This window comes from Salmo trutta, chromosome 2, assembly GCF_901001165.1.
Source record: "Salmo trutta chromosome 2, fSalTru1.1, whole genome shotgun sequence".
Lineage (NCBI taxonomy): Eukaryota > Metazoa > Chordata > Actinopteri > Salmoniformes > Salmonidae > Salmo > Salmo trutta.
In genome coordinates this window covers 38,429,952-38,451,646 of record NC_042958.1, presented here as the reverse complement: position 1 = coordinate 38,451,646, position 21,695 = coordinate 38,429,952, and the positions used below count along the sequence as shown (strand labels likewise).

At 42.1% G+C, this 21,695-nt stretch overlaps 1 protein-coding gene across 4 annotated transcripts; it reads left to right on the top strand.

Annotated features, from left to right (window-relative positions):
* Nucleotides 1-460: 460 nt before the first annotated feature.
* On the top strand, nt 461-21,176 carry LOC115155016 (uncharacterized). Of its 4 annotated transcripts, none has more exons than XM_029701820.1 (18): nt 461-546; nt 631-959; nt 1,906-1,980; nt 3,912-4,142; nt 4,978-5,118; nt 5,358-5,594; nt 5,800-5,904; nt 6,128-6,385; nt 6,576-6,671; nt 7,639-7,863; nt 14,295-14,409; nt 14,497-14,520; nt 14,937-14,980; nt 15,077-15,316; nt 15,511-15,636; nt 20,279-20,521; nt 20,608-20,712; nt 20,848-20,883. In XM_029701820.1, the coding sequence occupies exons 2-18, from the start codon at nt 924-926 to the stop codon at nt 20,875-20,877; spliced, it is 2,331 nt and encodes a 776-aa protein (XP_029557680.1). In that variant the 5' UTR covers nt 461-546; nt 631-923; the 3' UTR covers nt 20,878-20,883. The 4 variants fall into 4 exon arrangements, with proteins under 4 accessions (XP_029557680.1, XP_029557662.1, XP_029557670.1 ...); XM_029701829.1 differs by having other exon boundaries at nt 476-546; nt 738-959; XM_029701802.1 differs by having other exon boundaries at nt 467-959; nt 20,848-21,176.
* The last annotated feature ends 519 nt before the right edge of the window (nt 21,177-21,695 follow it).

Sequence of the window (21,695 nt, the reverse complement as noted above, 5' to 3'; positions counted from 1 at the left end):
TACCGTTGGCGTGCAGGTTGGTCCCAACCTCGAGACGCCTCGTGTTGCCGGGCGTAGTTATTATCTTTGGCAGTAGATTTATCTTGTGACGGTACAATGCACAGTTCTCTAAAACCCCATCATCCCTCCGCATGTACATTTCACCCATATCCTGCCGTTATCATTTAACAAGCTCTTCCACATCCCTGATTTACAGCATCTGCATTCTTTCCATATGACTCACCATCCCATGAGCCCCTTCCTCTCACACAGCAGTATGCTCTTATCATATAGAGTATAAACTTAATATTATAGCATGGCTTCTTTGTTATATTATATACGTTATGCAAACAAATAGTTGGTCAAACCCTAACAATGGCAACTGCAGCTCACCCCCCCTCCCCCCATAGCAGTCAACCCCCCCCCCCCCCCCCCCCCCCCATTTCCTGACATGTGAAAGCCACTCCCCTCTCACGATTCCAGAGAATTGAAACCAACAACTGAGCTGAGACAGTAGCAGTAGGTTACACCGAGTCTTAGTAGTAATATCGAAGATCTTCTTCTCTGGTATGTATCGAATTCGCTGTAGTAAGGTGGCTGAAACTATAGAACTTTTGAATCAAAAAAAGTTAAGTTGTCTAATCTGTGTAGGTTTACTGGATCCGCTGAGTATTCCCTGTGGACAGAGTTACTGTAAAATCTATATTGGTAACTGGGTTCAGGATCACCAAAATGATCCCTTCCACATCTGCCTTAAGTGCAGACAGACGTACACCCCAAGACCTGCACTATATACAAACACCAAGCTTGATGAAGTGGTGGAAAAAATTGAAAAGACTGGACTGCAAGCTGATGACACTGGATCTGGAAACATAGTCATATACTCCAAGTCATATACTGAGGAAATACTGAGGAAACATACTGAGGAGATACTCCGCAAACATATGCTGAGAAATCAGCACCTGGTCAGCATGAACAAGGTATGGATAATAACTATTTCCTTCTGCAGTGACTCAACTACTTGGAGTAGATGTAGAAAGAAGTGTGGCTTATTATGAAATCATAGCTGTAGCCTACTTTGTACAATATACTTTGGATGTGTCGGGTCGCGTAAATTCGAATCTGGTGTCAGAACAAAGAGGAACTCTGGTCTCTAGTACTGTTTCACAGCTGTTTATTAAGCTAAGTAAATAGTGATAAATGGAATGTTCGTATATACGGGCTCACTGTAACACCTCGCAGGGCAGACAGAGAACTGAGTGACACATCCTTTGCTTTTCATTAAATACTCTGACAGAGAGTTCCCGCTCACTGCTGGCCTGTCAGAGGGAGGATGAGTGTGGTTTAAACTTACTCATCCTACCGTTGGCGTGCAGGCTGGTCCCAGCCTCTAGACGCATCTTTTGTTGCCAAGCATAGTTGTCTTCTAGCTTATCTTCGTGTGTGTACCCGAGAGTCAGACACCCAAGGACAGTGCCTGTTCTTGTGCCACAGCCATTCTCCCCTCTATCAGTTCCTCACATACACCTGTCCTTGAGCGGCCCCACAACCAGGCATTGTGTGTGTGTGTGTGTCACGAGTCTACTCAGCCTACACTACTAGCCAGCAACCCTCCAGTTAGTCATGTCTATATGTTGCTCAATCTGTTAATACAATATAAACCTCTTATGTTTAGCATTAGTATTCATAAGTTATGCACCACAACTAATTGTATTTTATAGGGTAAAATAGATGTATTATATTGGTTATGTAAACAAATAGTTGGTCAAACCCTAACAGATGTCATGTGAAGATTACACTGGCCCCACCCATCTACCAGACACAGTTCAAGAACAATCCAAGATTCAGGAAGAGTGTATCACACAGAGAATAATGTTCTAATACCACACTATTATTGCCTCAATGCCACTGTGTGTTTGCCAACAGAAAAAGATGAGTGGGAGCAAGACACGCAAACAAGAAGCCCAGTCACCAGCTCCCTCTTCCAGCAGACAGGACTTGGTAAGCTCTGGCAAGTGTGTACAGTGGTTCCTCCTTTAAAAGTTGCGAGCTTACACCGCGGGACTAAGAGGTCATTTGTGGTTTAGTACGGTACCCTGCGTCACCACTTCATTGCTCCAGACCAGAGCAAGGGGGAGTTAGAGCACTGATTGTGCTTTGGTGTCCTACTGTGTCTCTAACTGACAATGAATGGGTGCCATAAACCTAAATAGAAACTGGTAATTGTGCACGACTTCAGTATTACTTACTAAAACTGTTGTTACACTTAGATTTTTATTACTTTATTTTGTTAGGATTATTTTGCTCTCACTGTAGTGCTGTAGGCCACTCCCGACAGGTCACGTTGTACAGCGCCTGAGTGGCGCAATGTTCTAAGACAGTGCGTAACAGTGCAAGCTGTGTTGTTACAGATGCTAGTTCAATACCCGTGCTGGTCTTGACTGGGAGCCATATGTGATAACAGTAGGTTTTTCTCCCTCTTAAAAACATAAATAAATCATTCTAAATAACAAACTGGCTTTATTTACAAATTAGTAACAATGTCTCACCCCATGTTCAAGAATTGCCTTTTTCTCCCCACCCCACCACACTGGCAACACTTTAAGGGGCATTGCACTAATAATGGTGCTGACTAGGGAAACGTTCCCACTGTTCTGTTCTTAGTGCCAGTCTGCACGTTCAAACTAAAACAATAACTAATATTGGCATCTTTATGCTTTCATTAATAAAATAATGATAAAAATACTCTTTCAAAATGCCAATGTTTATTTAGTTATGGATCCATAATGAATTACTATGGGAATAAATATCACTGAATTACAGAAATCCTCCAATCCTCTATATGTAATTATTGGCAGAGTCACATCATATTTTTCGATATACTGTAGTCCTACCTTAGGCAACATGAGTCTCACTAGTGTTGAGTAATGTGCTGTTAAAAGTGGTGTAGGTCTTATTTATTTAAAGAGCATATTGAAGATGGAAGCAATAGGATTTGAGGCAATGGCCTTCAACTATTTTAGCACCATTTTGCGCTGCTCTGAGACAAAAGCATGGAGACTGGTCTTGATAAATCAATAAGATTTTTATTTTCACTGAATCTCCGTTTGGGTATTGGTTAGACTACAATCAGAAAATTAGGGTGTAGAAGTGTTATGCTCTTAGTGTAACCTTTATTTAACTAGGCAAGTCAGTTATGAACAAAATCTAATTCACAAGGACAGCCTACTCCTTCCTCCCGTCGGGGAATTGAACCCCGGTCTCCCACATGCCCGCAGGAGACTGGATTTATAGCTAAATAGCCCAGTACTGTAATCCCAACCATCACGATTTCTGTTTCATCCTAATGGAAACCCAGGGGTTCCTTGGAGTAGAAACACCTTAATAGTAATCAAATTAATTAAGCAAGTACCAGTCAAAAGTTTGGACACCTACTCATTCCAGAGTTTTTCTTTATTTTTATTATTTTCCATATTGTAGAATAACAGTGAAGACATCACAACTGTGAAATAACACATATGAAATCAATTAAGAACAAATTCCTATTTACAAGGACAGCCTACTCCTTCCTCCCCATCTGGGAATTGAACCCCGGTCTCCCGTGTGCCCGCATTCTCTAGTACAGCTGTTGTTGAAGGCTATCAAATGCTTCTCAAAGATGCCCTCTGGTGGTCAAACTAGCACTAACTTAGCATTAATGGTACCAGTGGTTCACACTTAAATAACGTCTCATAGAATTCTGCAGCACCATGCAAGCTGTGCCGCAGTACGCTGCAAGTTTTAAAGGAGAAACCACTGCATGTGCACAGTCGGTACATGTGTGTTCAGTAATACCCTCCTGATTTAATATTGTTGGTGATATCATGCTCCCCCCTTTTAACTTGAATGTCTGTATGTGACTGGCTCACCTGCCCCCAACTTATAACTTTAAGGAGTTTCAGGATCCAGAGCCAGGGAAGACACAGGAACTGTATGCCCAAATGAATGACATCCTGGATAAGGTGACTCAAAACAACTTCCAGCAATCAATGAACGCAATAACTGAGTTCACCATGAACACAGAGGGCAGACTGAGGGCCATAACTGACCTCATATATGAGAGGGCCATAGCACACCCTGCCAGCTCTGTGGTCTACGCCAACATGTGCCACTACCTCATGGGGGTAAGTCTCTATCTGTACAATTCTCCATCTGTCTGTATTTTGTCTGTCTCTCACAAAGGTGATTGCTATTTTTTTTGTCAAATGCCAATGACCAGACATGGAGAACAGTTGGACATCTTACAGATTTTGCCTTTAATCATCTGTTACAGTGCAAAGGGTTTAACACTTTCTAGGGCAGTGTTCCCCAACTGGCGTGTCTTTTTATTTATAATTACATTTTATTCATAATCTGTTTTTATTGTTGGGCACAAGACTGACTAAAAACACCAGGAAATCAGCTCTAAGTAATTTTAATTTTGGAAATATGTTCATGTGACCATATACAAATGTAAGCAAGGTTTGAAATTAATGTTTTAGTCCGGTTTCTTTCGGTCATTTTGCAGTCTACTAATTCTATGTAATTATGTTCCGGCCCCCCGACCATCCTATCAAGAAAAAAAATCAGCCCGCGGCTGAATCTAATTGCTTATTCCTGGTCTAAGGGGTCGGGCATAGGCAACGATTCAAAGATAAATGCACAGGAGCCAGGTGCAAACAAAGAGGCTTATAGTAAGAAAAGGCTAATTAAATCCTGGCTCTTAGACTTTAAATTTAGAAAACAAAAGCATGAAGTCCACAGGACTAATCTATAGCGCAAACCATAAAGGTCTCAGCCATTCCGCTCTACCCAGCGGTGAGAGCTGCACACCTTTTAAGTCTTTAGGCAGTCAATTAGAGTGTTGCCACACCCTTGTAAGGGAACAATGCTCAGCTGGAGCTTGTTCTCCTAGCCAACATTCCTGGTGCTGGCTAATTTGTTTTTACCCCCCCCCCCCCTGCATATCTTCCCCCTCAGCTCAAAGTACCCATGGCTGCCGTACCAGGAGTGACACAAAATTTCCGCAAGATGCTTCTGAACCGAGTCATGACAGACTTTGAGAACATGGGGAGGGACAGTCATGAAATCTTGCAGAAGAAGATGGACGCCATCACCAAGGTATCACATTCATCTCTTTCGACGCACTGCCCATTACATTATAGACTAACACTTTGAGAAATTCTGATCTAAATTATATTAATCCCTCAGCATTTTACTGGTGCTCTAATGCATAATTGATTATGTGCCTTAACCTTGCATGGTGTTCTTCCCCTGAATTGATCATTGGAAAATGTTTTCTTATCTAACTAGTCACAAATCGTATAGTATAGTTTAATTTGTTTACTGATTCCTTCCAGGAGGAGGATGGCCAGCAACTGAGGGAAGAGCTGGAGGAGGTCAAGGCCAAGGGGCGGAGGCAGTCTCTAGGCAACATCCAGTTCATGTGCGAGTTGTACAGGTTGAAGATGATTACGGAGGCCATCATGCACGACACCATCGTAAAGCTGTTGAAGAACCACGAGGAGGATTCGCTGGAGTGTTTGTGCACCTTACTCTCCACCATCGGCAAGGAATTGGACTTTGAGAAGGCCAGGGTACAGCATTGTCTCTGTCCATCCATCCTCCCATCTGTCTGTTTTTTATCTTTTTTATTTAGTTTAAATCCATGATAGCAAAATCCATGGCATTTAACAAGTACAGTGCATCATTTATTATCACAAATGATCTGATAGATTAATCCAATAGATTCAAATCTATCAATCAGTCAAAAGCATTCACTTGGACTGTCTACTTCCACAGCCCAGAATGGATCAGTACTGCAACCAGATTGAGAAGATCGTGAAGAATAGGACAATCTCCCCCAGAATCACATGCATGCTGCAAAATGTGCTGGATCTCCGAAAGGTATGACCAGTTATTCTTCTTATTGCTTTTAACATCCATATCTAACATCTTGGTTGTCTCTTTTATTGCTCTATGCTCTAAAGCCCTAGTATGTAGTTTATATGCATCAATTTCAGAAATTACAGTTCTGTAAGTTCTATAATTGATTCATTATTGCATTGTCTTTTATGTAATATTGTGTGTGTGTGTGGTGGGGGGGTGTGTGTATGAATTTTCTCTCTAGACAGAAATACCCCAGCTTGCTGAAAAGATGAAGACCAGACTGCAAGCTGACGATGATGCTGACGATCACACTGGACCTGTTTATACGGAACCTCTTTTGCGGCCTCATTATAAGTCATCACCCATGAAGAAACAGGAGCTGATTAGCATATTTACACCACTACAGGAGAATGTATGTCCTCATGATGATAAGCTGAAAGCTGAAGACCATGAGACAGACTCTGCAGGGAGGGCTGCAGCAGGGCGGGCTACCAAGAAGGTATTCATGGGATACCGTTATAGGCTAAGGATAAGGGGTACATAGAAATGTTGCAGGCTTTACCCATCAGCTAGTGTAGATAGACATATTTCAACCTGAATAAAGATCATGCTGATGTATGTGTCACAAAGGGATATGTTTTGATCCATTGTGTGATGCCAATTACAACTGTCTGTATGTTTGTCCACAGAAAAAAGTTAGTGTGCCCTTTAAAACATGCCAGCAGATAATCCAGGAGAGAGAGGAGGAGCTACAGAAACTGCGACAGGAAGTGGAGTCTCTAAAGGTCAGACATCAGGGGTGTATTCGTTAGTCGGATTCCATTGCAAAACGTTTTGTAAAGTAAACAAGAATTTCTATTGGACAGAGTTAAGCGTTAAAAAGAGGGGCAAAGTTCTGTTTTTTGTTACCGATTTGCCTCATGATTTGTCAACTCTCGCACATTTTCTCTGACCTTCACATTGGAGTGCTGCTGCAGGCTCTTTGCATATCTTGACCAATCAGATTCACGGAAATCACAGGTCGCGCAGACCGTGCACAACGCAAAAAGCTCAAGTCGCGCTCTCCACTTTGCTCTGGTATTTATTTAACAAGCTGATAACACATCACTCCCAATAAACACAAGCAAAAACTCTTACATATATGTGGCAGCCTATACACCTATACATTTGCGATCTGACATGCTGTATTGCATGGAAACAAGATTATTTTTCAGTCCGATCAACTAAGCTACTTACAACAGCAGCTGCGTAGTCTAACGTATTATGCACCCCCCCCACCCCACCTGCTTTTAAAAGGTCATTCATATGAACAAGTTCAAGGTTGCAGCAGTTTGACAGGGTTTTCATCTTCCCCAAGGCCAGGAGTTTTTCCAGAAGTTTTTTTTTAAAGCATGTGACTTGATTAGAAAAACTCTGGTCCCATCAGGTGAATCACGTCATACTGTATAAGGTCTGGAGTTTCTTCTCCTTCAATGAGGAATCAAGCAAGTACAATTGATATTCATCCCATGGCTCTGTTATTCTCCACCGTTCTCCCAAAGTGTGCAGTTGCACACTCCCCATAATGGATTTAACATTGATGGATTTAACTCCCTCCAGCCAATGCATTTCAATTATAATCAAGACAGGGAGTGTGCAAGTCCATACTTTGGGAGAAGTGTGGAGAGTCGGAACAAAGCAGATGCTTACCAAACTTTCTGAGACAAACACCTTGAAACGGACGACTCTTTCTCTCTCTCTGTCTTTTGACAGTGCTTATCTCAGGCTACACTGGAGGACGGTGAGAGGTTCTTCACCAAATTGATTGAGACAAGGTGCTCAGAGGTGAGAGAGCGGATCCAAGCAAAAGAGAAGGAGATGGTGAGTGAGTCTGAGGGACTCCTACAGACACTCGAGCAGGAGCTTGATGAGCTGAAGAGGACTGAAACAGAGGGTAGGCAGCTTCCACACATAGAGGACGTCCCCCATTTCTTCCAGGTAAAATCAGGAGCTCTCTGATAAAGTGTTACAGGTTTTCAAAAGACAGATTGAGCATTGATATTAAGAAGTTAAAATTTTTTGATCAGTTTGAACAAAAAGCAATTACTTCCTTGTATTGGTAGTCATACATATAATTCTTTACATAAGTGGTCACCCCCTTGGGTTATTTTGTGGTGGGTAATATTTCCATATACAGTACCAGTGAAAAGTTGGACACCTACTCAATCATGGGTTTTTCATTATTTTTACTATTTTCCACATTGTAGAATAATAGTGAAGACATCAATACTATGAAATAACACATGGAATCATGTAGTAACCAAAAAAGTGTTAAACAAATCAATATATACTGCTCAAAAAAAATAAAGGGAACACTTAAGCAACACATCCTAGATTTGAATGAAATAAATAATCTTATTAAATACTTTTTTCTTTACATAGTTGAATGTGCTGACAACAAAATCACACAAAAATAATCAATGGAAATCCAATTTATCAACCCATGGAGGTCTGGATTTGGAGTCACACTCAAAATTAAAGTGGAAAACCACACTACAGGCTGATCCAACTTTGATGTAATGTCCTTAAAACAAGTCAAAATTAGGCTCAGTAGTGTGTGTGTGGCCTCCACGTGCCTGTATGACCTCCCTACAACGCCTGGGCATGCTCCTGATGAGGTGGCGGATGGTCTCCTGAGGGATCTCCTCCCAGACCTGGACTAAAGCATCCGCCAACTCCTGGACAGTCTGTGGTGCAACTTGGCGTTGGTGGATGGAGCGAGACATGATGTCCCAGATGTGCTCAATTGGATTCAGGTCTGGGGAACGGGCGGGCCAGTCCATAGCATCAATGCCTTCCTCTTGCAGGAACTGCTGACACACTCCAGCCACATGAGGTCTAGCATTGTCTTGCATTAGGAGGAACCCAGGGCCAACCGCACCAGCATATGGTCTCACAAGGGGTCTGAGGATCTCATCTTGGTACCTAATGGCAGTCAGGCTACCTCTGACGAGCACATGGAGGGCTGTGCGGCCCCCCAAAGAAATGCCACCCCACACCATGACTGACCCACCGCCAAACCAGTCATGCTGAAGGATGTTGCAGGCAGCAGAACGTTCTCCACGGCGTCTCTAGACTCTGTCACGTCTGTCACATGTGCTCAGTGTGAACCTGCTTTCATCTGTGAAGAGCACAGGGCACCAGTGGCGAATTTGCCAATCTTGGTGTTCTCTGGCAAATGCCAAACGTCCTGCACGGTGTTGGGCTGTAAGCACAACCCCCACCTGCGGACGTCAGGCCCTCATACCACCCTCATGGAGTCTGTTTCTGACCGTTTGAGCAGACACATGCACATTTGTGGCCTGCTGGAGGTCATTTTGCAGGGCTCTGGCAGTGCTCCTCCTGCTCCTCCTTGCACAAAGGCGGAGGTAGCGGTCCTGCTGCTGGGTTGTTGCCCTCCTACGGCCTCCTCCACGTCTCCTGATGTACTGGCCTGTCTCCTGGTAGCGCCTCCATGCTCTGGACACTACGCTGACAGACACAGCAAACCTTCTTGCCACAGCTCGCATTGATGTGCCATCCTGGATGAGCTGCACTACCTGAGCCACTTGTGTGGGTTGTAGACTCCGTCTCATGCTACCACTAGAGTGAAAGCACCACCAGCATTCAAAAGTGACCAAAACATCAGCCAGGAAGCATAGGAACTGAGAAGTGGTCTGTGGTCACCAGCTGCAGAACCACTCCTTTATTGGGGGTGTCTTGCTAATTGGCTATAATTTCCACCTGTTATCTATTCCATTTGCACAACAGCATGTGACATTTATTGTCAATCAGTGTTGCTTCCTAAGTGGACAGTTTGATTTCACAGAAGTGTGATTGACTTGGAGTTACATTGTGGTGTTTAAGTGTTCCCTTTATTTTTTTGAGCAGTGTATTTGAGATTCTTCAAAATAGCCACCCTTTGCCTTTACAGCTTTGCACACTCTTGGCATTCTCTAAACCAGTTTCATGAGAGTCACCTGGAATGCATTTCAATTAACAGGTGTGCCTTGTTAAAATCTAATTTGTGGAATTTCTTTCCTTCATAATGCGTTTGTGCCAATCAGTTGTTGTGACAAGGTAGGGGTTATATACAGAAGATAGCCCTATTTGGTAAAATACCAAGTCCATATTATGGCAAGAACAGCTCAAATAATAAGCAAAGAGAAACGACAGTCCATCATTACTTTAAGACAAAAAGGTCAGTCAATACAGAATATTTCAAGAACATGGAAAGATTTTCAAGTGCAGTCGCAAAAACCAAGTGCCATGAAACTGCGCCATGAAAACCATGAAACTGGCTCTCAGGACCTCCACAGGAACGGAAGACCCAGAGTTACCTCTGCTGCAGAGGATAAGTTCATTAGAGTTACCAGCCTCAAAGTGTAGCCCAAATAAATGCTTCACAGAGTTCAAGTAACAGACACATCTCAATATCAACTGTTCAGAGAAGACTGCGTGAATCAGACCTACATGGTCAAATTGCTGCAAAGAAACCACTACTAAAGGACCAATAAGAAGAGACTTGCTTGGGCCAAGAAACACAAGCAATGGACATTAGACCGGTGGAAATCTGTCCTTTGGTCTGATGAGTCCAAATTTGAGATTTTTGGTTGCAACCACTGTGTCTTTGTGAGATGCAGAGTAGGTGAACGGATGATCTCCATGTGTAGTTCCTACCGTGAAGTATGGATGAGGAGGTGTGGTGGTGCTTTGCTGGTGACACTGTCTGTGATTTATTTAGAATTCAAGGTACACTTAACCAGCATGGCTACCACAGCATTCTGCAGCGATACGCCATGCCATCTGGTTTGCGCTTAATGGGACTACCATTTGTTTTTCAACAGAACCATGTAAGGGCTATTTGACCAAAAAGGAGAGTGATGGAGTGCTGCATCAGATGACCTGGCCTCCACAATCACCCGACCTCAACCCAATTGAGATTGTTTGGGCTGAGTTGGACCGCAGAATGAAGGAAAAGCAGCCAACAAGTGCTCAGCATATGTGGGAACTCCTTCAAGACTGTTGGTGAAGGTGGTTGAGGCAATGCCAAGAGTTTGCAAAGCTGTCATCAAGGCAAAGGGTGGCTACTTTGAATAATCTAAAATATATTTTGATTTGTTTAACACTTTCTTTTGGTTACTACATGATTCCATATGTGTTATTTCATAGTTTTGATGTCTTCACTATTATTCTACAATGTAGAAAATAGAAAAAATAAACCCTAGAATGAGTGGTACAGTATGTATATGGGTGAATCTACAGAAGTGGTGCAAATTACAGTCCCACCCCCAAAAAACTATAAACAAACAGTTAAGTCTTCAAACATGGGACATTTATTTACATAATGATGTGTTCTAATACAATTCAAGGCATTAACAAATTAATATTGTAAAAGGTCATTGTTTATACACCTATTTATATCAAGGTGGCTGTCCCAAACCCTGACTCCTAAACTTCAAGTTTGAAAATAAGGCAATTCATGATTTTTGTAATAAAATAAAAAAACACTTTCTTATCTTGGCATCTGTGACGGCATGGGCAGCGCCATTGAGGTTATCTCCATTTTCAAAGTTGCTTGTCCCATACTCTACCAACTGAGCTACAGAGGACCACCATGTGGACAAGTGCACATTTCAGGAGAAAGTTTAAATTATTGAGATTCATAGCCAGAAGGGGGGCTTCAATCCTCCAAGATCCCAAACATTGTCATCTAATTGGCCAAAGCATAGATGTCTATAATGTACTGTATTCTACAGTACTATGCTATACTGTACTCTATTGTACTCAAGTTTAAAAGTTGACTTGAGTTTCTTACAATTGAAGAAGGGGCCCATGGACTCTTGATCTAGTGGTCTTGAGACCACTCAAGACCACACATTAGGTCTTTAAACAGCGACTGCCTCTAAAGCAACTTCTCGTTTTGAAAACGGTCTATGTAGCATTGATATGAGCAGTACTGACTGGCTGAGTAGTAGTGCAGCTGGATTTAGTTCAAATTTCAACAGACATGTATTGCTTTAGTAGCCTGGCATAACCATCCTGATAATGGCTCTTATTCAATTCATTTCTATAAACTCTGAATAGGTTAGGAATGGAGTTATAGGCCTCCTCAGGCTGGTTAGGCAGGTTATTGGTTATTTTCAAATGTTCACATCAAAAGGCTATTGCACAGAAAAACATGGACAGTCGGGTGCATCGCAAGTTCAAAACGTGGACTGCTAGACAGTGACATTTTTTAAACTAAAGCACTGATCATTGGGAACAAAATCAGAATGACTCCTTAGGGAAAGAAGGCTTAATCCATAAATCTAAATAACAAAGTAGGAAGCCGAGCCTACAAAACCCCAAATTTCGAAATGGTAAACTCTAAAGGCCTGACCGGATTATTATTTTATTTAACTAGGCAAGTCCGTTAAGAACAAGTTCTTATTTACAATGACGGCCTACCAGAAGGCAAAAGGCCTCCTGCGGGGACGGGGGCTGGGATTAAAAAATAAAATAAAAATGTAGGACAAAACCTGGACAACGCTGGGCCAATTGTGCGTCGCCCTGTGGGATTCCGAATCACGGCCGGATGTGATACAGCCTGGATTCGAATCAGGGACTGTAGTGATGCCTCTTGCACTGAGATGCAGTGCCTTAGACCGCTGCGCCACTCGGGAGCCCCGAGTGGTGCATGCATGCATACAGTGCATTCAGACCCCTTGACTTTTTCCACATTTTGTTACGTTAAAGCCTTGTTCTAAAATGTATTAAATTGTTTTTTTCCCCTCGTCAATCTACACACTATACCCCATAAGGACAAAGCAAAATGTATAAAATGTTTTTTATGCAAATGTTAAAAAAGAAACGGAACTATCACATTTACATAAGTATTCAGACTCTTTACTCAGTACTTTGTTGAAGCACCTTTGGCAGCGATTACAGCCTTGAGTCTTCTCAAGGCTTCTCAAACCTTGGCACACCTGCACAGCTATTTTCAGCTCTCCAGAGATGTTCGATCGGCTTCAAGTCCGGGTTCTGGCTGGCCCACTCAAAGACATTCAGAAAATTGTCCCGAAGCCACTCCTGTGTTGTCTTGGCTGTGTGCTTAGGGTCATTGTTCTGTTGGAAGGTGAACCACTGCCCCAGTCTGAGGTCCTGAGCGCTCTGGGGCAGGTTTTCATAAAGGATCTCTGTGTACTTTGCTCCGTTCATCTTTCCCTCATTCCTGACTAGTCTCCCAGTCCCTGCTGCTGAACAACATCCCCACAGCATGATGCTGCTACCACCATGCTTCACCGTAGGGATGGTTCCAGGTTTCCTCCAGATGTGACGTTTGGCATTCGGGCCAAAGAGTTCAATGTTGGTTTCATCAGACCAGAGAATCTTGTTTCTCATGGTCTGAGAGTCCTTTAGGTGCCTTTTGGCAAACTCCAAGCGGGCAGTCATATTTGTTTTTTACTGAGGAGTGGCTTTTGTCTGGTCACTACCATAAAGGCCTGGTTTGTGGAGTGGTGCAGAGATGGGAGAATCTTACAGAAGAACAACTATCTCCACAGAGGAACTCTGGAGCTCTGTCAGAGTGACCATCGGGTTCTTGGTCACCTCCCTGACAAATGATCTTCTCTCCCGATTGCTCAGTTTGGCCCGGTGGCCAGCTCTAAGAAGATTCTTGGTGGTTCCAAACTTCTTTCTTTTAATTAAGAATGATGGAGGCCACTGTGTTATTGGGGACCTTCAATGGTGCAGAAATGTTTTGGTATCCTGCCCCAGATCCGTGCCTCGACAATCCTGTTTCGGAGCTCTACGTACAATTCCTTCGACCTCGTGGCTTGGTTTTTGCTCTGACATGCACTGTCACCTTTGGGACTATATATATCTATATCTATATCTATATCTATATATATATATCACACACAGGTGTGTGCCTTTCCAAATCATGTCCCATCAATTGAATTTACCACATGTGGACTCCAATCAAGTTGTGGAAACAGCAAGAATGATCAATGAAAACATGATGCACCTGAGCTCAATGTCGAGTCTAATAGCAAAGGATCTGAATACTTATATTTTTGCTTTGTCATTATGGGGTATTGTGTGTAGATTGAGGATATTTTTTTAATACAATTTTAGAATAAGTCTAACGTAACAAAAGGGGGGATTTTTATATATTTTTATGTTTAGAATTGATCTTCCACTTTGATTTTTTAGAGTGACGATTTAATCCATTTTAACCCCACTTTGTAACACACAGGGTGAATACTTATGAAGGGCTCTTAGGTTTCACTGTAACTATTTATATGGACACCTGTTGTGTTTTACCATTTCATCAGTGTATTTACTGTCTTTCTGAATTGGATTTGTATGGTTTCTGATTTACTGAATGTTTATTTGTCTGTCTGTAGAAATTGCCCAGCATCACTGAGGCTTTTGGAAAAGTGAAGAGGATATATGCCACTAAACTCCAAAAGCTATTTGAAAATACCTCCAAGAGACAATTTAAGATGTTTTATGAAATAGGTACTCATTAAGGATTATAGCTGTACTATTTGTTTTAGCATAAACCAGATTCCTTCAGACATAACATTCTTTTTTCTTTTTCAACAGTTGACAAAATGCTGGAACCATACAGTAAGCATTACCATTACAGCACAATTGGCCCAAAGTAAAGTATCTCAGTGGTTCTCGACCTCTAGCTTATCTTTTTTAAAGGGGCAATCGGGGGCAACAACTCGTCAACCTGCCAGTTTTTGGGGTAAACAGCTGAGGGATGGAGCTAGAGAAATGTAACTTCTCTCAAACTCTTAGCCAGTGCTATAGAGGACGAGGATTGACCATCCATGTGATCAAAATTATTGTGTTTTGTTTTTTGAAGCTATGTGATTATTTACAAACAAGTTTTTATATAAGCTCATATTTTGGTTTGTGGTAGAATTCAAAAAAGTTGACATGGCATTTCCAACTCATGTTCCTGAAGAATCAATGGCTATAATTTCATTAAAATGGATGTACCAATCCCAGATTCTCTCTCTCGCCCTCTCTCACAGCCATCACTTCTCTTGACAGACAGGAGGTGGAAGAAAAGGACCTGGTAAGATCTGTCCAGAAAATGTGTGTTTAGTAATAATCTCCTGGTTCTATATTGTTTGTTTACTCCCCCACCTGCCCCCTAATTTATGACTTGAAGGAGGACTTTGTGGACCTAGATACAGTGAAGACAGAGGAAATATATGCACAAATGGATGACATCCTGGACAGGCTGACTCCTAAGAACTTCCATCAGTCGATGAAGGTAGTGAGTGCATTTACCATTGACACAGAGGACAAACTCAAGGGCTTTATTGACCGCATATATAAGAATGCCATTGAATACCCTACCTACGCTGATGTCTACGCCAAGGTGTGCCACCATCACCAACTCATGGGGGTAAGTCTACATGTTAAAGTTTTCTGTCTATTTCTCACCGTCTCAATCCCAGAGGTGATCGCAAAAAAATTACTTGTTTTTGTCTTTTTCCTTCTCTCTATCCATCTTGCTCTCTCACTTGCTCTCTCTGACACAATAACAACAACCCATCAACCTTCAATGAGTTTTACCTCCCACATATCCTGCCTTTTCAGCTGAAAATACCCGGAGTGAAAGTACCTTTCCGCAAGCTGCTGCTGAACCGATGCCAGAAGGGCTTTGAGAAAGACAATAGTAAGATCTTAAAGGAAATGCAGCGAGAACTGGACGCGATCACTGAGGTAGTCAAAATTATTTGAACTTGATCTATACTGAACAAAAAAAGAAAACGCAACATGCAACAATTTCAAAGATTTTACTGAGTTACAGTTCATATCAGTCAATTGAAATACATTCATTAAGCCCTAATCTATGGATTCCACATGACTGGGAATATTATACCTTACATGACTTGTCACAGATACCTTAATTTTTTTAAAGTAGGTGCATGGATCAGAAAACCAGTCAGTATCTGGTATGACCACCATTTGCCTCATGCAGCGCGACACATCTCCTTCACATAGAGTTGATCAGGCTGTTGATTGTGGCCTGTGGAATGTTGTCCCACTCCTCTTCAATAGCTGTGCGATGTTGCTGGATATTTGCGGGAAATGCAACAGGCTGACGTACAAGTCGATCCAGAGCATCCCAGACATGCTCAGTAGGTGATGTCTGAGTATGCAGACAATGGAAGAACTGGGACATTTTCAGCTTCCATGAATTGTGTACAGATCCTTGCGACATGGGGCCATGTATTATCATGCTGAAACATGAGGTGATAGCGGCGGATGAATAGCACGACAATGAGCCTCAGGATCTCGTCACGGTGTCTCTGCATTCAAATTGTCATCGATAAAATGCAATTGTGTTTGTTGTCCTTAGCTTGCCTATACCATAACCCCACCACCATCATGGGGCAGTCATTTCACAACGTTGACATCAGCAAACTGCTCATCCATACGCCATACATGTGGTCTGCAGTTGTGAGGCCGGTTGCACATACCACCAAATTCTCTAAAACTACAGCTTATGGTGGAGAAATTAACTTTAAATTCTCTGGCAAAAGCTCTGGTGGACATTCCTTCAGTCAGCATGCCAATTGCACCCTGCTTCAACTTGAGACATCTGTGGCATTGGGTTGTGACAACTGCACATTTGTAGAGTGGCCTTATATTGTCCCCATTACAAGGTGCACCTGTGTAATGATCATGCTGTTTAATCAGCTTCTTGATATTCCACACCTGTCGGGAGGATGGAGTTTTTTAACCGGGATGTAAACACATTTCTGCACAACATATGAAATAAGCTTTTTGTGCATATGGAACATTGCTGGGATCTTTTATTTCAGCTCATGAAACATGGGACCAACACTTTACATGTTGCGTTTATATTTTTGTTCAGTATACATTACATGAACATAATTTCTCCTCATAATGCCTTATACTTTCTAAACAATTGTAATTGATTTAAAGGGAAAGTTTGAGATTTTGCCAATGAAGCCCTACTTTCCCAGAGTCAGATGAACTCGTGGATACCATTTGTATGTCTCGGTGTTCAGTTTGAAGGAAGTTGCTAGGTAGCTTTAGCGCAATAACTGGAAGTCTATTAGACTTTGTCATTGCGCTAAAGCTACCTAGCAACTTCCTTCAAACTGAACACCGAGACATACAAATGGCATCCACAAGTTCATCTGACTCTGGGGAAGTACAGTCGTGGCCAAAAGTTTTGAAAATGACGCAAATGTTAATCTTCACAAAGTCTGCTGCCTCAGTGTCTTTAGATATTTTTGTCAGATGTAACTATGGAATACTGAAGCATAATTACAAGCATTTCATAAGTGTCAAAAGCTTTTATTGACAATTACATGAAGTTGATGCAAAGAGTCAATATTTGCAGTGTTGACCCATCTTTTTCAAGACCTCTGCAATCCACCCTAGCATGCTGTCAATTAACTTCTGGGCCACATCCTGACTGATGGCAGCCCATTCTTGCATAATCAATGCTTAGAGTTTGTCAGAATTTGTGGGTTTTTGTTTGTCCACCCGCCTCTTGAGGATTGACCACAAGTTCTCAATGGGATTAAGGTCTGGGGAGTTTCTTGGCCATGGACCCAAAATATCGATGTTTTGTTCCCCGAGCCACTTATCACTTTTGCCTTATGGCACGGTGCTCCATCATGCTGGAAAAGGCATTGTTCGTCACCAAACTGTTCCTGGATGGTTGGGAGAAGTTGCTCTCGGAGGATGTGTTGGTACCATTCTTTATTCATGGCTGTGTTCTTAGGAAACATTGTGAGTGAGCCCATTCCCTTGGCTGAGAAGCAACCCCACACATGAATGGTCTCAGGATGCTTTACTGTTGGCATGACACAGGACTGATGGTAGCGCTCACCTGACCTTCTCCGGACAAGCTTTTTCCGGATGCCCCAAACAATCGGAAAGGGGATTCATCAGAGAAAATGACTGTACCCCAGTCCTCAGCAGTCCAATCCCTGTACATTTTGCAGAATATCAGTCTGTCCCTGATGTTTTTCCTGGAGAGAAGTGGCTTCTTTGCTGCCCTTCTTGACACCAGGCCATCCTCCAAAAGTCTTCGCCTCACTGTGCGTGCAGATGCACTCACACCTGCCTGCTGCCATTCCTGAGCAAGCTCTGTACTGGTGATTCCCCAATCCCGCAGCTGAATCAACTTTAGGAGACGGTCCTGGCGCTTGCTGGACTTTCTTGGGCGCCCTGAAGCCTTCCTCACAACAATTGAACCGCTACCTCCTTGAAGTTATTGATGATCCGATAACTGGTTGATTTAGGTGCAATCTTACCTGCAGCAATATCCAGTGAAGCCCTTTTTGTGCAAAGCAATGATCCTTGCATATCCTTGCAGGTAACCATGGTTGACAGAGGAAAAACAATGATTACAAGCACCACCCTCCTTTTGAAGCTTCCAGTCTGTTATTCGAACTCAATCAGCATGACAGAGTGATCTCCAGCCTTGTCCTCGCCAACACTCACACCTGTGTTAACCTCTTACATCTAGACGTTCCGCTAGCGGAACACCGCTCCAATATCCAATGATAGGGCGTGGCGTGAAATACAAACTCCTCAAAAATCCGAAAACCTCAATTTTTCAAACATATGACTATTTTACACCATTTTAAAGACAAGACTCTCCTTTATCTAACCACACTGTCCGATTTCAAAAAGGCTTTACAACGAAAGCAAAACATTAGATTATGTCAGGAGAGTACCCAGCCAGAAATAATCAGACACCCATTTTTCAAGCTAGCATATAATGTCACAAAAACCAAAACCACAGCTAAATGCAGCACTAACCTTTGATCTTCATCAGATGACACTCCTAGGACATTATGTTATACAATACATGCATGTTTTGTTCAATCAAATTCATATTTATATCAAAAAACAGCTTTTTACATTAGCATGTGACGTTCAGAACTAGCATTCCCACCGAACACTTCCAGTGAATTTACTAAATGACTCACGATAAACGTTCACAAAAAACATAATTATTTTAAGAATTATAGATGCAGAACTCCTTTATGCAATCGCGGTGTCCGATTTTAAAATAGCTTTTCGGTGAAAGCACATTTTGCAATATTCTGAGTAGATAGCCCTGCCATCACAGGCTAGCTATTTTGACACCCACCAAGTTTGGTACTCACCAAACTCAGATTTACTATAAAAAAAATTGGATTACCTTTACTGTTCTTCGTAAGAATGCACTCCCAGGACTTCTACTTCAACAACAAATGTTGGTTTGATTCCAAATAATCCACAGTTATATCCAAATAGCGGCGTTTTGTTCGTGCGTTCAAGACACTATCCGAAGGGTAACGAAGGGTGACGCGCCGGCGCGTTTCGTGACAAATAATTTCAAAATATTCCATTACCGTACTTCGAAGCATGTCAAACGCTGTTTAAAATCAATTTTTATGCTATTTTTCTCGTAAAATAGCGATAATATTCCGACCGGGAGTCGTTGTTTTCGTTCAAAGACTGAAAATGTAAAATGGACTCTTCACGTGCACGCGCGCACCCGTCTCATTGTTCTCAGATCGACCACTATCCAAATGCGCTACTGTTTTTCAGCCAGAGACTGCAGAGTCATCATTCAACGTTCTGGCGCCTTCTGAGAGCCTATGGGAGCCTTAGAAAGTGTCACGTTACAGCAGAGATCCTCTGTTTTGGATAGGGATGACGAAGGCCAAGAAATGGTCAGACAGGGTACTTCCTGTACAGAATCTTCTCAGGTTTTGGCCTGCCAAATTAGTTCTGTTATACTCACAGACACCATTCAAACAGTTTTGGAAACTTGGAGTGTTTTCTATCCAAAGCTACTAATTATATGCATATTCTAGTTTCTGGGCAGGAGTAATAACCAGATGAAATCGGGGACGTTTTTTATCCGGCCGTGAAAATACTGCCCCCTATCCATAACAAGAGAATCACTGTCAGCTGGTCCTTTTGTGGCAGGGCTGAAATACAGTGGAAATGTTTTTGTGGGATTCAGTTCATTTGCATGGCAAAGAGGGACTTTGCAATTAATTGCAATTCATCTGATCACTCTTCATAACATTCTGGAGTGTATGCAAATTGCCACCACACAAACTGAGACAGCAGACTTTGTGAAAATTAATATTTGTCATTCTCAAAACTTTTGGCCACGACTGTAGATAGTTTGGGATTGTGGTCATGAAGCCCCCTTTCACTTTTGGTCTCCTAGCCTTTAACCTTACATTGAAGAATTTATTCCCTTCAACTGATCATTGTAACGCTTGTAACAACTCACTAACGTGTACCTTGTTTAGTCCAATGCAATTTTGATTAGTTCAAGGCAGGCTCACCAAATCTCCCTGATTCCTTCCAGAAGGAGGACCAACAGCGACTGAGGGAGGAGCTGGAGGAGACGAAGGCAGAGGGGCAGCGGGAGTTGCTATGCAACATCAAGTTCATGTGCGAGTTGTTCAAGCTAAAGATGATTATGGAGGCCGTCATGCACAACTGCATTGTAAAGCTACTAAAGAATGGTGATGATGGTTCACTGGAGGGCCTGTGCACATTACTCTTCACCATCGGCAAGGACTTAGAGGAGGATTCTCAGGAGGCTGAGGTACAACTACATATCGTCTGTCTCTTGTCTGTTTGTCTTTCTGATTTATAAATGTGATCACTAATAGCCAGTCTATACTTCCACAGCCCAGAATGGATCAGCACTACAGGCAGATTGGGGTGCTCATTAAGAAAAAGAGGACGTCCCCCAGAATCCGCTACATGCTGTGTGACGCGATGGACCTCAGAGAGGTATGACACGTATTAATGTCAATTGACCTTCAACTGCTGTTTGTCTTTGGTTTTCTGTGTCTGTCTGTCTCGCATATCCTTTAATCTTATATGGCTGATATTAGATTGATGTTTTACACTGTCCTCTTTCTCTAGCTCAATTTGGGGAAAAATAAAGACAATTGAAGCCAAGAACCAGATGTTTTCTATGAGGTTTAATGATGTCCCGTGTAGCTCCGTTGGTAGAGCATGGTGCTTGCAACGCCAGGGTTGTGGGTTTGATTCCCAAGGGGGACCAGTATGAAAATGTATGGACTCAATACTGTAAGATGCTCTGGATAGGAGCGTCTGCTTAATGACTTAAATGTAAATGTTAAAACACACACCGATCACGTTGGAAAATTATATTGAAATATTGATAGTTCATAATAATTGAGTCAAGATGTACAGTATCCTACAATAAATCAATTTTTTTCCTCTGCAAATTTCTGTCTACTTTATTTGTTTAATTACATGTAAATATAGTGAGACTGGAGTTGAGTTCATGAGATTGAAGGAGTGGCGTGGGAAACACCACCGTAACTCACATCAATATCAACTGGAGATACCATCCACTGGCACTAAGTGATACGACACCCACACACTACCTGGTTTGCAATCCACCCATTTCTCAGACTTCTAGTAAGAAATTCACTACCATTCAAAAGTTTGGGGTCACTTAGAAATGTCCTTGTTTTTGAAAGAAATCACTTTTTTTGTCCATTTAAAATAACAACAAATTCATCAGAAATACAGTGTAGACATTGTTAATATTGTAAATTACTATTATAGCTGGAAATGGCTGATTTTAAAAAATGGAATAGCTAAACTCATCAAAAAAAGATGTCATCTCACTGTCAACTGTTTAATTTCAATAAACTTAACATGTGTATGAACATAAGATTCAACAACAGACACAAACTGAACAAGTTCCACAGACATGTGACTAACAGAAATTGAATAAT

Coding starts and splice junctions, on each gene's coding strand:
- LOC115155016 (XM_029701802.1), top strand. CDS start 549: ATGTATCGAATTCGCTGTAGTAAGGTGGCTGAAACTATAGAACTTTTG. Junction 960..1,905: donor ACCTGGTCAGCATGAACAAG/GTATGGATAATA, acceptor GTTTGCCAACAG/AAAAAGATGAGTGGGAGCAA. Junction 5,119..5,357: donor AGATGGACGCCATCACCAAG/GTATCACATTCA, acceptor GATTCCTTCCAG/GAGGAGGATGGCCAGCAACT.